Below are 15,382 nucleotides of genomic sequence, written 5' to 3' on the forward strand. Positions count from 1 at the left end.
AGGGGACATAACTGGCAGGTGTAGGACTGCAAAACCAGAATTAACCCAGAAGATTAGCATGGCTTCGGAAATGAATGTTGATACTGTGTTTTTGCAGTTGCTGTTGTGGTTGAAGCACTCTGAGTAATAATTTAACTTTAGCAAGCTGTTTGTTACATTTGTAGAAAAATACTTGCAACAGTTTCACTCCAAAGCAGAAGAGTTTTTTTTTTTGATCTTTTACTTTGAGATAAATAGCCAAAAAAGAAAAATCTCAAAGTACAGGGGGTGCCACTTCACAGAACTGCAGACGGTGCCAGATGAACTAACTATAGCTCTGCAGAGTGATATATGTGACAGGCAGGATACACACAACCCCAAGCAGTAGAGTATCTCAGTCCTAAAAGCTGAAACATATTAATTAAAAAGCCAATAGCGGATTGAAATTTAGAAATGAGGCTAGAAAAGGGATAAAAAGCAGGAATGAACAAACTAAAAATATCAGTAAAGGCATAATTGCTCTGTTCCTGAACACAATGAGATAGAAGTAAATAGTGCCCAACAATGACTTTGGGGTATTCGAGATTAGTAACTTAATTAATCTCACTCCTCAATTCACAATGTCATTTGCAGTTTCAGAATTCCATTAAAGAGGTTTTGTGGAAGTACAAATACTAAAGTAGCCCCACTACTAACTAACCTACCCTCTTCTATCACTTCCAAATTGAAAGCTGTTATAACAAAATTTCTAAATTTGTCACCAAAGTCAAACATTCCATACATCACTGTATTACCCTCCAATCCCTCAACTAGTTAGAATTCACAAATTACCTGGACTTCCTCCAGCTGACTACAGCACACAGACTAATATTTAATCCAACCAAATGCCCAGCTCTAACCAACATCCTTCCCCTATACACCCCAAACAGAAGTCTCAGATCTGAACGCCAAAACTTGATTACTATCCACAAACCTAAACATCCTGTTGGACAACTTCTCCTCTCCTTCTCCTTAGGTAAGAAATGGAACTCTCTCCCCTTCTCCTTAGGTAAGAAATGGAACTCTCTCCCTTTCACACCAAGTACAATGTCAAATACAATTTCAAAAAACAGCTTTACACCTACCTCTCCTCCAAATGGAAATGTAACTGCATTCTCCCTACCTAGAACTCTAACAAAAGCCCCTGGGAGGGTATCCTCCTGAGTTCCTAAGCACCTTATAGCTGGCTATAACCTTCTATAACTAATTCCCACACGATCTCTTGCACTCTGTAAATATTGTAAATAGCTTTTGACTTTGACTGTTTGTGAATTTGTTAAAATGTATCTGCACGATATTTTTCCACTATGGATAATATTGCTCACAGTTTGTATTATTTGATATGTATTTGTAGTTGTACCTTACTTTTACTGGACTATCTTTACTGTAATCTGTTTCATGGAGCTTTTCTTCCCGGGCCTCCACTGAAAATGGGCTCTCGGGCCCAGAGGACTTCCCCGGTAATCAAACTGGAAATAAACTAAATAATAAATAAATAATAACTAAAGCTCAGCTTTACTGCAACTGTTCATGAAGAAATAATGAAATTAGAGAAATCTTCTCTGCTTTCAGTAATCAGGAATTATAGTCAGCTAATGGGTCAAGACACAGTAACTTACACAAATAATATTCTAACACAATCAATGAAAAAAACTGAACATTCAAACTCAAGAAATAGAGCAGATATAGCTACTGTTATGTGAAAAGTGTATAACTTACAACATTTACACAAGAAATGAGTCACAAAGGCATTAAAATTCAACTGCACCTAAACAAAATGTTAGATTGCAAAATGTAGTTTATCAGTTTAACCCTGCTTTTAAAAATAAACTGTCACAAGACCAGCAACTCAAATAACTGTCAAAAATGTAATGCCTTTGTGGTTCAGTTATTCCCCTACTGTTAAGTGTATCCTGAAAATTCTTCCTCTAGAAGTTTACTATGACTGCCTGCCGAATGAATATTTCTTTTATGTATGCCCAACTCTCTCAATACTGTGCAAAGCCAAGTTGATTTAAATCAGTGGCACACTATGTCCACCCATAAGAAGGCTTATAAATGTCATAATTAGATTTTTTAAGCTATATACTGGAAAAGGTCCACTTAGCTACAGGTTTTCCTTACTTAACACAGAGCATAAGGGAGAAGCTGGTGTATTTTGCAGATAACTTTTATCACAAAACAGAAACAGAGGTGCTATTTGAAGTTCAAAGTATGAAGGAGGCACTTACCCCTATGTTTAGTTTTTTGTTGGGGGAGTGGCTTCCTACATATGAACCCAAGGACTAAAAAATGGGGTCAAAAGGAAAAATTACATTGCTCACTCAAAATATTCAAGTCTGAAGAAAACAGGATTTTCTCCCACTTAATTTTACCAAATTATTTTTCACAGGATACAGACATTCACATTGCTGAGGAATATATGTGTTCAAAGTAAAGTAACAAAGGAGTGTCTGAAGTATACTACACAGTTCTTCAGACCTGGACCTTACTTCTGAACCCAGATGGAAAAACATTTTCATCTGGCAATGTAAGTCAGGCAGGATTTGGAGCTGCAATTAAAGTCTTTTTTGGGAGTTCAGTCCAGATAACTGCATTTAGCTACAGCAATAAAGCAACAAGGGTGGCACTGTATTTCTTTGACTAGGAAGGGAAGTTGTACAAACAGTGAGAGAGAAAATCATGAGTGCTACATCCACACTACTGCAGACCTCAGTATGGCATTCATAAATAAATTAAAATTGTGAAACTAAGACTCAGATCTTGAGGAGTGTGGTGTTCTTACCACTATACACGTGCAATACAAAGTAATGTACCGTGTGTATTCCAGAAGTAAGGCCTAAAGATGAATCCTTAACACACTTCTTGTGTTAAAGTTGCTGAAATGAAGTAATGCCTCATACCTTTTGGACAGTATCAGGCTAGCATCCCATTCACTAAGCAGCTATATCTACAATTTATCACCCCTTCAGACTTCCCATTTTAAAGGGGTGCATTACAGAAGATAACAAGCTCCCACACAGAAATGGATGAGCTGGTACATTAGAAAATGTCCACAAACTGTAACTATCATAATACTCTTATTTAAATACAAAACTGTTATATGGTCCGAGTACATTGGTAAATGTATGTTAAGTAAACTCATAATTCAATGTAAAGAGTGGTAAATAGCTTTTAATATGCTATTTGTTCTATTATTTTGTGTTTAGCTCTTATTTATATTGTTTCTTGCATTTTTGATGGTTATGGTCCCCTTCTTTGTGCATCTGAGATATAGAAATACAATTAAAAAAATGTCCATACCCTGTGGCTAATAAATCCCAGCACAGAGCATTTCAGTATTGAAAACATGAATGCAAAAGAGAAAAATATATTACTGTACTATTTTATAAATCAGTGATGCAGAAATCAACTGTAGATGTGATGCCAGTTTTCACTAGCTGAGCACTGCAGTAACAATTTACCTACAGTAACACAGACACTTAGCCCTACTAAGAAAATATCTAACTCTAATCAGAAGAGACAGTGTACAATGGTAGGTTACTTGAATTTTCAAAGAGTATATACTCCGACCTCAATCATATTTAACTGGCCATTATTATACCTCAGTAGATATACTTTTCAATATCTTACATGCTCCTATTTTCTAAGAGCTCCCTTTAAAAAATATATATCTCATAAAAACTTTTATTTTTACTAGTGTGCAACTTATGCAGGTCCTCTCATTTTCTTAAACCGAGTACAAGTCAGAAGTTTGCACCGTTTATGGTATCGCCATGCTACATGATGAATTTATTAATTGCAGCAAATTACACCCTTTTCACATAACAGGAGTTATGACTTTCATGTTTCTTTTTATACTGCTGGCAAATAAAGTTAACTTTGAACAGATCTGTGGCACCAGAGCATACAATAACAGCAAACTCAGACAAGATGTTCATATACTGAAGAACACCAGGTGGTATGTACTTATTACAAACTACAGGCTAAGAAAACATGCACATGATTTTACATATGCAATAATGGTTTCATTTCTTCAATACTCCACTCTATTATGCTGAAATTATAAGATCAGGTTCAACATTAAAGAAACTAGGATTCAAGCAAAAATCAAAAGTCTTCACAATATGTAAAAAGTAGGGTAGCCTCAGTATATGATCTTTATCTATGTACAACTTTCCATGGGACAGCCTACACTAGCAAGAAATGGTGATTATCATTTTACAGTGGTTGTACAGTATAAAAAATCTAATTTAAAAATGACAAAGGATGTAAACACTTTCAGTGCTGACACTCTATCATTACATCTTGTATAAAAAAAGTGAACACTGCCTCAATGAACAGCACTGTAAACACAAGTGGCAGCCATGAATCCTACAAGTTGTATAAAATCAATATTACAGTGAACACTGTGGAAAGCCCTCTGAGGAAACAGTCATACAAGTCCTTCCCTGGCTACAAAGTTGGAAAGCACTACCAGCTTTTCTATAACCTGGGAAAGTTAGCTAGGATGTAATTTCACGGGTGACTGAAGGGGAGGGGTCCACTTGCTCAGAAACAGAAGAAGCTGTATCCTCACCCAAGTGATTATGCTATGATTTTCTGGGAACTCTCTATTGGCAGAAACTTTTTATACTGAAAAGCATTCAACTTCACACCAGTAAAACAATATGTTCTAAAAGGACAAGAGAACATTTCCCAAGTTATGCCCATGTTCAGAGTTTACAACCACAGAAAAACCAAAAAGGGCTTCCACTATATAGTCTCTTATCACTGCTACTAGGAACTAGTCATCCTGGTAAGTGAACACAAGGAAATCTTCTCCTGCAAGTCCCTCACTATAGTGTCTAGCAAACTGATAAACGTGCTTGGCACAAAAAATAGACCTGACAGAGGCATTCTGTAATGAAAATGATGTCCACCTGGACCCTAGATGTTTACATACTAAAAGGCACCTGTCACACCCAGCACACCATCTATGCATCCTGCAGAATCACAATCTGAAATCTTTGTACTAGACGTTCCTGAAGCTGCTGAAGTCCAAGATACTGTGACACTCTCCTTTTATATTTGGGACAAGAAAGAGGAGGATAAGTACTCACAGCTCGTCTCCAAAGGACAAGCAGACTACATAGCCTATATAAGGACCTTAGTCAGAGCCTGTTCTAGTAGCATTGTTGAGACCACCTTGTCCCTAAGCTCATCCCTTACAAGGGGTGACCCGAACAGCTCTAAGACATGGCAATCTGAGAACATGTCTGAAATCAACAAGTCACTGGTAAGGATTCTCCAGGCTGGGGCAAACAGACAACCAATATCCCATGGGCAGCTCTACAGGTCATCTAGGATTGCTGTAACTCCTCCTGCTCAGTGAGTCTCCTAGCAGACTTCACAAGCAGACCAGGTGGAGACAATACCTTAAGACACTTGGAAACCATCTTCATCCTCCATGGAAGTGTATCACAGAAACTCACCATGGTGTTCAATACTTGTTTCCTCTTTTGGAGGCGTCTGACTAGGAACTGGGAACCTACCCAAAAAGGGCATCATTCTAAAGTGTGTCTTCATAATGGTTTGGCACAGCTTATTCTCAAAAGAGAAGAGGCTAAGCTACACCATCTAGCATGCATTCCAGAGACTGACACAGCAGCAGCAGCCAATATTACAGTGGGCACTGTGGAAAGCCCTCTGAGGAAGCAGTCATGCAAGTCTTTCCCTGGCTACAAAGCTGGAAAGCACTACCAGCTTTTCTATAACCTGGGAAGGTTAGCTAGGATATAATTTCACTATCGGGTGACTGAAGGGGAGGGGTCCACTTGCTCAGAAACAGAGGAAGCTGAATCTAAATACTTCTAGATATGGGAGGAATGACCCAAAGCCTCATCCTCCATCCCCAAATACTGGTCCAGTCTTTTTGGGGAAGAAGGTAAAGTGTAACAAGCTAATTCAAAGGAAGGGTCCAAATGAAGAACAGCTACAACAAAGGGAATGTCTCATTATCCTTGTCTGACTCATTCTCTCCCCAGTGTGAGAAGACTTAGGAAAGTGACAACATTATCCTACCCACAGCTTTCAATAGACAGTGGACTGAGGTAACACAAAATGATGACCGATCTGAAAGCAGATATCTACCATAACAACCTTTGTGCCTGAGAAGGCACACTGAAGCCCTCTGGGGCGCCTTCTAGTACTACCAAACCTCCGTAGCATTGCCAAATCGATGAGATCAGACCCCACCATGAGTCAAACAGCATACGTCTAATGTATGGGACATTCCGGAAGATCAAACTGGCAAGGAAAGACCAACAGAAATGTCCTTACTTCAGCTGAGAAGAATTCATAAGCCAGAATTTAATTATTAGCTGGGGAGCACAAGGATTTTTTCTGAACAAAGTGGTGAGATGTGCTTATGTTCAGGATGTTCCACTGTACAAAGGTAGGTGCAGACACTCTGGGACATACTGCTCAAGATGACTTTCAGGTGTGTACCTCTCTGGCTCCCCTCACTACTAGTCAATAACTGGCATTAGCTCAATCTCTCACTAGATATAAAACAAAGATTACAGAACTGGAAGCTATATCCATAACCACAACTTTTACAGGAGAAGCTGAAACAGCTCCAAGACATAGCCTTCTGAGAACATGTCTGGAATTAACCAGTCATTGGATGAATTTGTGACAGAAGGCTGTAATGGCTGGCTTCTAGATCTTTTTATCTCCCATTTATGTGACCCTGATCTGAGATCACACGAGTGATCCCTCAGTACTGGTCTCTGAAATGGGCACCGTCCAAGACTGCTATCTTACTTGAGATTTTGTAGACTTCATAAATGTCATGCCTTCTTCTGCAGGTAGGTAGAATAAAGCACTGGCACTTGTAATGGTTATTCACATAGTGTACTTCTTTCATGCAATGCAAGCAGTCATGACTTTAGAATTTTTTAGGCTTCTGTGATTCAGGCAACCAACAAGGAAGCTTTCCAATGATGCATGCAACGACAGAGCTGAACTGTGTGATTAAGGACAGGCACTACTCTCAAAATCTAGCATGCAATATCATGAAATGCGCCAGCAGGTGATGCATTTGTCCAATCAGAAAATCTAGAAAAACTACATAACCATGCCAGGGTTAGACTATGACAGAAATCCAAGAGTTACCCAAAAGTCAGCTCCCTATATCCTAAAGGTGTAACTAAGAGCCTCTGTATCCAAGGAATTGATCACAATTTCCTGCTCAAGAAAATATAGGAAACTCCTAGATGTGAATTTTCACAAGTTTCAAATCTTTCCAGTGAAGCATCTACTGAAAACAGACCTCCACACATCATAAGTAAATCTCTTATAAGACATCATAAGATATTTCTTTAGCTACTAGGTAAAGACAGTCCAAAGGATGTGTTCATATGAAGTGGATATTTTAAACTGCAAAAATGCATGCTACTATTAATTCCAGTTGATTAAACAACAATGCAAGACTAGAATACTCATCTTAGGAAACAAATTCCACAAGGCAGATCAGACTCCAAGTTTGATCTCATGGCTAAAACATGGTGAAGTACTGCAAATTCAAAACAGCGTGGACAATAAGATGATTTCCAGAGAACAAATCAAAGATTTCTTGGAGATTAAATAAATGCTTAAAAAGGCTGTAATCAAAACATGGCCTAGCAGGACTTATGCTAAAAAACTCCAAGAATAGACTGCCAGCAACTAAACTTTTAAGTATGAGAACACTACGAGGTCCCTTAACCAACAGGTTACTCTCATCACCATCACCTAAAAACATCTAGGCAAAACCTTGTAGCTGCAGACCGGTACAAAAGGTAGCACTCCATACTGGAAGTAGTAAGTGCCCAGAACAGGGTACAGAAAGCTCAAACTTTTCCAAGGGATCTTCATAAGCCAGTAAAAATCAATCATCTTTGAATGACGGCCTGAAGGGTGAACTGCATGACCTTGTAATATCTAATATGAAGATGGAACACAAAACTAGACACAAGGATCAAATCATCCAAGTCTTCCTGACCACAGACCATATGCAAATAGCACTCGATCAGTCTTCTCCAAAAGCATTCATTTGAGAATTTGCTTCTGCCAAGGAATATACAAAAACCATATTTATCTATTAGTGTAAAACCCGAAAAAGAATCCACCACCTTGAGAGAGTTGCTAAATATTTTGTCACCCAACTACTAGTCCTTGGAGGATGGAAAAACTGCCTCTTACATTGTTATCAAAGACTGCTGTCTCACAATTTGGAAAGCAAAGGCTACTGAAAGGGCTTGGGCTGTCAAAACCATGTATTTAAGTGACGTAAAAGGTTAATCTGGAGTGGAATAATAGTCTGGTGCTTGACACACCTGCAAAGGTGGCCATAAGTTCACTTCTTTGTGAAATGCTCTATGGATGGTGTAGGGTTCGAGTGGAAGTATGAAGCTCTTCTAGCACACAAAGAGCATTGCAGCATTTCTACACTTTAATGATATTTTCAGTATCACCCCTCTGAAATGGGGTACCAAGCAATAACACACATGCAGACTCAAAACAATGGAGCCCTAACTGCAGGATTAGTGAGAATACTTACCTATTAAAATGTAAGGAGAAACTTCCTGCAGCCTTCCTACCTGGTGAATCATGTACAGCATAACAAGAGAAGTTTAGCTCTGGGTCTGACAGGCCTGAGCACAAGTGTGACAACAACACAGACACAAGCCTTTTTATGAAATGTATTCAGATAGCAAGACTCATTGCTTGGTGATGGTGAGGCAAACATTTAAGCCTTCTAGATTATTGCAATGTAGCACAGATTACACAATTACTTTATATTTACCTTTTTTGCCACCAAAGTCTGAAAATGAGGACTTGTTCTAAAATTACTTGTCCTCTTACAACATAAAGACCAGGGTTGGTACTTTCCTAGTTTTAATGAATGGCATCTTTTAGGACAGCCTCAGGAGGGATGACACGGGACTCCAAATAATAATCTGCATGCTTTCTGTGAGAAGAAAACTGATGCGCACCTAATTAAGGCATACTCATCTTTAGGTCCTCTACAAAAGAAAGACTCTCTGCAGGGCAGTGATCATACAAGGCAAACTCATAAATGCAATTAAATTCTACAGCAGAATATCAGTTTTACCATAGATGGAAAACTAGACTTTCGATAGACAAGCTGAGGCATATCATTCCTACTATAATAGGCCATATGGGGACGAAAAACTGAAAACTTAAGAAATTGTTAAAGCAGCATCACGTGCCAGTAGAGGTCAGGCCAGATTAAGGGAGGGATCAATGAGGGAGCCTGCATACTTGTAGCTCACACCGCACATAGCAAAAGTAATTTTGTTTAATACCTGCTCTACCAACCCACCACAAGGTGCTGTCGGACATATATCTGTGATTATCTTTCAACATGCAAAGAATAGGTTCCTACAGTTGACTCATGGTGGAAGTTGGAATAAAGGGCTTGCCGATGGCCTGCAGGCAACCCTTTAACACAAATGAAAGGCAAGAATGGAACTTTAGTCAAGACAGACTAAGGACCGATGTCAGATGTCATGTCATGCTTGCATTTACAAAACAGTATCCTGTGCCTTCTACTAGTACATGACACAGCCTTCTCAAGTGACCTGTGGGAGGCTGTTCGCAACAACTATAGCCTAGTATCTGTTACCAAAATAGGAAGCTGGACAGAAGCCACTCTGTTGCATTTCCTGTAGATTGGATATCTATGAAGAGTATGGCCATGAATATGTTGTGCCTAACCTCACTACAAGTGGGAATAGGCTGTGAGAAGCAAATAAAATACAGGATGATAGCAGATTCAACATGTGACTGGCAATCATTATCAAGTGTCAGGCTATCTCATGTCTGTATGCTTCAACCATTACCCTGCCATACATTCTTTTTAAGCAGTGGTCTTTCCTTAGTCTAATCCCCATTTTCAGTTCTTAAAGGTGGTAAGCAGGAAGAAACATATGAGCTTCACCTGACAGTGGAAAGGGAATACTTGTTATAACAGTAGCATTAAATTCAATTGGAGAAATCATGTGGAGCTTCAGGTTGGACAGCCAAAATCCTGGATGGTTCTTACTTCAGTATCTGGCAAATGACCACATGGGCACATTACAGGCTTGTGAGGCTTGGGTCCGATTTTTTTTTCTGAGACCACATGGGCAATTCTGTGATGACTAAGGAGCACCAGGTGTTATTAAGGACATAAAACATCAGTGATGGTAAGAACACCCCTTTCATTCCAGAATCAAGGAATGTTGGCAAAGCCAAGTGTGAATGCTAGTAGTCAAGACTTTTTTTTTTTTTTTTTGCCGTTGTCTTTAAAATAAAACCTGATTGTTGACATTTTGGGAACTGATAATCATCTGCTGTATTCCAAGTTCTCTCTCTTCCATATGACTCTGAATGACAAAAGATTCCTTCAGCAACACTGCAGCATATCCATGTTCTTTTCCTCAGAGCCTCTAGGTGAAACTTCACTTACTAATCAGTGAACTACATGGATAATACATATACATTTCCACAACATCCTGAATGAATCTAGACAAAATAAACCAGATTTTAGACACCTGGAAAAGAAAAAGGGATATACTGCAGTGAATGCAGAATTAAGTTTTAGAATGTTCCACTCTCCAAAAAGAATGCAAATAACATTTGTCTTAAAGAGCTACTGTGCTTTTTGTCTGAAAAGAATGTAGCAAATATGTAGCTGACTTCCTGACCATAGCTTTCAGACTATTAAAATCTTAACATAAAGGCAATGAATACTGTTCAATGACGCAATACATTAATTACATTTCACCTGATTGCAGGACTTGTTTTGGGGTACTGCAGGCTGATCAGGGTATAACAAATAGAAACAACTGTAAAGAAAAAAATATATAAACAATGTTTCAATGTTTTTTCATGTGAACATGAAAATCCAGTGAGTCCCATACTTTTCCTAGATAGTTGCCTCCTCATCTCTGTAAAAACACTACAGAGATAAAAATGAAGCAATAAGATGAGCTGAAAGTTTGCAACAGGAAGCAGCGGCCAACATGTTAGAAAGCATGATCACAGCTGTCTAAGCCAGATTCAATATGTATTCCATGAACTAGACAGGTAAAGAAGCTCACTTTACAATGCAGCAAAGCCATGGCAAAGAGACATTTTTTTTCTAGGGAAGAATGTTCTTACATCTTCCTATTAAAACAGACACTACAATCAGACAGATGCTGAAAAGGTTGCATCTGTTTAATGTTCTGCAGATCTGAGGAAATGAACAGTTGTGAACATTTTATTTTAAGCATCTTACTTTGCTAGTAGTAAACTGACTACGCAACATAATCTAAACTTTAAATGACCTGTGATGACCACAAAGTTTCCAAAGTGCTGTTTAAAATGATGAGAGTCAGGAGTACCAGAAAAAAAATCTTAAAAGCATTAGACAGGGACAAAAGGACCATAAATCAGTATGACAACCAAGATAGACAACAAAGACTGATATGAATCCTACATACCTACAAAGGTTAGTCTGCTTCAGAAGCACTGAAGAGGCTTCTGTGGGTACTGTGATGGTTCTCTCTGAGAGCAACAGCTTACATACCAGAGGAATATATGCTGCCCATCTCAGGAACAAGTTATCTGGAGTGTTTCACTGCATTTCCTTCCTCTGCCATGCAGTCACTAAGGTTTTGCAATTCCATGGATAGTTGTATATATAAGATGGAGGGAAATCCACCACTCTTCAATCCCAGAGTGGACAGCATTTATGCGTTTATAAAAAAAGTCAGAGCATTCTTCCAGCAACACACAGCACCTACTTAAAATCAACTACCAGTAAATGTGGGAAGGGAGCATGTTTAGATAAGAAAAAGTTATATTTTAGGCATAATTAATAGCTACTTTTTTGAAGATTTATAAAGGTAGAACCTGGTGTTTTTAAGGACCACATCTTCTGCTTCTTCATCTTTCATAACTCAGTATGTAACTATTGCTGAAGTGGTTCTTTTTTTACTAATAAATGTAATGTGCTCTTGAAAAAAAGATGTACTGTCCTCTTTGCAGTTGGAGGATGAAACCTCGTTTTGCCTCATCTTACCACTTTAGAATGCTCCAATAACTACTTAACTTGTTTACATGACACATGCACATGAGGTACTCTGTGGAGCCAAGTGTGATACAAACCCCCTGGATTACTTTTTCATTGATGCTTTTTGACAAGACTACCATGCGGCTGAAAGAAATGAGACATTTCAAGGAATGACTAGTAAATATCTGCTTACTAGTGAATTCAGAATTACTAATAAAAAAAGGGAATGAATATTGTATTTTGCTTGGCCAAATTGTAAAAGGACATATTTCTGCAGTGAGATATACATTTGCTGTTCCCCTGTCAACAGTAACTACTATATTGAGTGAGTCATTTTGTGCTACAATTCTAAATAAGCTGGCCATTTCATGGAATGAAGACCATGATGCCAGCAAAGGTCACAACTTCATCCGCAGGTGAGTGGTAAGCCAGAATACCTCTGCTTTTTGGAGGAGTGGTTTGTTTGTGAACAAAGGACGAATGCATAAGTAGCATTCTATTCTGAGCACACAAGATTACCAGTGCCCTGCTTCTATATATCCACCCTTAATTAATGGCTCAAATCAAACCTGACCATCAGTAGAGAAGAAAAGCAGACAGCATAGCTGGGCTAGATGGTTATCTTCACACTCCTAGAAGTCAATTCTTTCCAAGAAAAGGGGCTCTATCAGTAACATAGCAATAGAGAATAAATCATTATGGCTATGACCTGATGATTAAATAGTATCTCACAGACATTGGTTTGCTTCTATTAGTGTTCCACATGTAAATTGTATAACTTAACCTAAGCCACTTAACTGCTGCACACAGCCTCTAGGTCACTCAAAGAGAGGCACTTTGTGCAGACTAAGGCTTATCTGGATGAAAACAAAAATGACATTTCTCAGAAAAGAGTAAGGAGACAATTCAGGAGAAAACAAAACAAAGAACCGTGATACAAATATTTTCTCTTTTTTGGCTCCTATGGTATTTTTTTCACCACACTGACTGTTCCTCCTTCAAGGCAATGACAAACTGCAACTGGGATTAAGGGAACATAGAGTGGGCACCATTCACCTAAAGAATACTTATTGCCACTGTCTCCAGATGACAGTCAGAACTCCATGAAGTGCAGTACAAATACATACCCAGACAACATAGGCTTCTACTGTCCACCTTACGGACAGGAGTGAGTGTTAGGTTCTTGAGATGTAAACATAATCATCACAAACATTTACTTAACAGAGAAGAAAAGGGAAGTGTGCTGACAAGTGAAACAGGTAAGCTGCATAACAGTCTATCAAATGGTACTACGAATGTTAAAACCCAATCTAAATTCAGACCACCTTTTAAGACTCTGAGAACTGCAAGGCTGTTTTAACTATGGCTGAAACCACTGCTGAGATTAAACAATGACTAAGGAAATCTAAATTCAAAACAAGCTTAGAAATGTGTTTTACTGGACAAGAATATAGTGCAATTTGTGTATCTACCACACTGGTAATAGCAACATTAATAAACAAATGTGTCAGTTCTTTGCCTAGAGTAGGTACAGAGTCTTAATGTGGGCCTATAAAAGTTGTGAAGGCATGTTAATCTTGAAAATAATTAGACTGACATTCTACAGGACACTTTACATATTAATTTCTGAGAGTTTGTAGCTGAGATACAGAAATCAGAATCTAAATTTCCCAGTGGGCCCGTTTCTTTAATAAAAACAATTACCCATTATTTATTTCCAAAACAGCTAAAAAATATATCACTACAATCAAGAATAATGGTGTGGCTGGCTTTAATAAAAACTCTCTATAAGCATGGAAGTTAGAATAAACACCTACACATATAAAATCAGGGAATACTCTGCCAGGCCCATTCTTTTTTTGAAATAATGTGCAAGAGAGTGCTATGATGGTGGCTGCTTGCAGGTTGGTAGTGAATCATTCTTTTCTAACACTTTTGGGACAGCAAGCTGTGAGAACCAATCCATGTCATGATCTACGTAGGAACACAGGGGTCAATGCAGCTTTAATATAATCATCTTAAACTTTCCAAGACCACTCCTAAAGAACAGTAACACGCTGTCTACTTAACAGCGAACTACAATTGCCAGTATACTGCTGCAGTGAAAAACCACTGAGTAAACTACGGTAACAGTGACCCTTGTCATTCCTTGTGGTTTTCAAGGTACAGACTTAAATATCTGTTGAAAGAGTTATGCTTATGTTAGGAGAGCATTGCTGGCTTTGCAGACGAGGATTAGGCTTAAGAAGTTCTGTTCTTTCTGATACGTAGAGAAGATTCTCTTCCTGCAGACTACAAGCTGAAAACCTGTTTGTTTCCACTTCTAATCCAGTGCCTGAATTTGCTGAACTGTTTGGGGCAAATACACTAGTTACCTGTTCAAAAGACTTGCTAAAAATGGTAGTGGCAGTTTTGGCTAGGTTTTGGCTACCTGGTTTTGGCAGTGAATGGCTGGTAGTTAAGGTTAATCGCTTCAAAGACAAAAGTTCCAGATTTTCACTTGTAGCACGTGGGCTTGGTTTGCGAAGCTGTTCTCGGCTGGATTCAGTAACATTCTCTCGTGCAGCCTTGCCACCTCCAGAGCGTCTCTGATTCTTGCCAGTCTGAGTCTTATTACTGTTACTAATCAGCATGGCAGGCTGGCTAGTGTTAGATGCAGTTCGAGAGCAAAATCCTTCATCAACTTCAGCGATTTCCATCAGTTCATCCGGAAGCTCACAGGAGGGATTATCTGTGTAAAGAAGCACTAGTAAGTGAGTAAAGAAAAAAGTTACAGTTATATAAGATTTTCACCATAACAGCAGACCTTCAAGGAAAAGTCACTGAAGTAGTGAGTAAAGACCATCTGGGGGTACCCACCTTCTGTTTCCCAATTACCTCACTGGATTTCCAAAGCTACCTTTTTTCCCTATGAAAGCCTCGTGTCTGTAAAAGTACTAACACATGTGGCACAAGTCTCCTACATAAATCCAGTACTGGCATGTGCACTCCTCATTTCAAGCAGAAAAGCCTTACAGTGAAAGTCTGCTTGAGGTAGGCAAATATTTATTTATTTTACATTTGTTTACCGGGATAGTCTGACTGGACACACGTCCATTTACAGCAGAGGCCCGGGGAGAAAAACTCCACATTCAGTACAGAAAAAGAAATAGTTGAACAATATGATCATCTATACAGAAGCAAAAAAAAAAAATTAACAATAGCTAAAAATACAACTTTTGATACAAAAAAACAAAATTTGACACTAGATAAAAATACAACTTTCGATACAGAAAC

At 38.6% G+C, this 15,382-nt stretch overlaps 1 protein-coding gene across 2 annotated transcripts in view; it reads right to left on the minus strand.

Moving 5' to 3' along the window:
- Positions 1-10,320: 10,320 nt before the first annotated feature.
- Positions 10,321-15,382, minus strand: part of FAM126A (family with sequence similarity 126 member A) — a 1,303,250-nt gene continuing 1,298,188 nt past the window's right edge. The window contains exon 12 of one of the 2 annotated variants that reach the window (XM_044064612.1): positions 10,321-14,837. In XM_044064612.1, coding sequence (XP_043920547.1) covers positions 14,278-14,837 — 560 coding nt within the window. In that variant the 3' untranslated portion in view covers positions 10,321-14,277. The remainder of the gene's footprint in view (positions 14,838-15,382) is intronic. The other variant, XM_044064613.1, reaches the window with a different exon arrangement.

The sequence above is a fragment of the Protopterus annectens genome, chromosome 3.part0, assembly GCF_019279795.1.
Source record: "Protopterus annectens isolate FY-2018-M chromosome 3.part0, PAN1.0, whole genome shotgun sequence".
NCBI classification, from domain to species: domain Eukaryota; kingdom Metazoa; phylum Chordata; order Ceratodontiformes; family Protopteridae; genus Protopterus; species Protopterus annectens.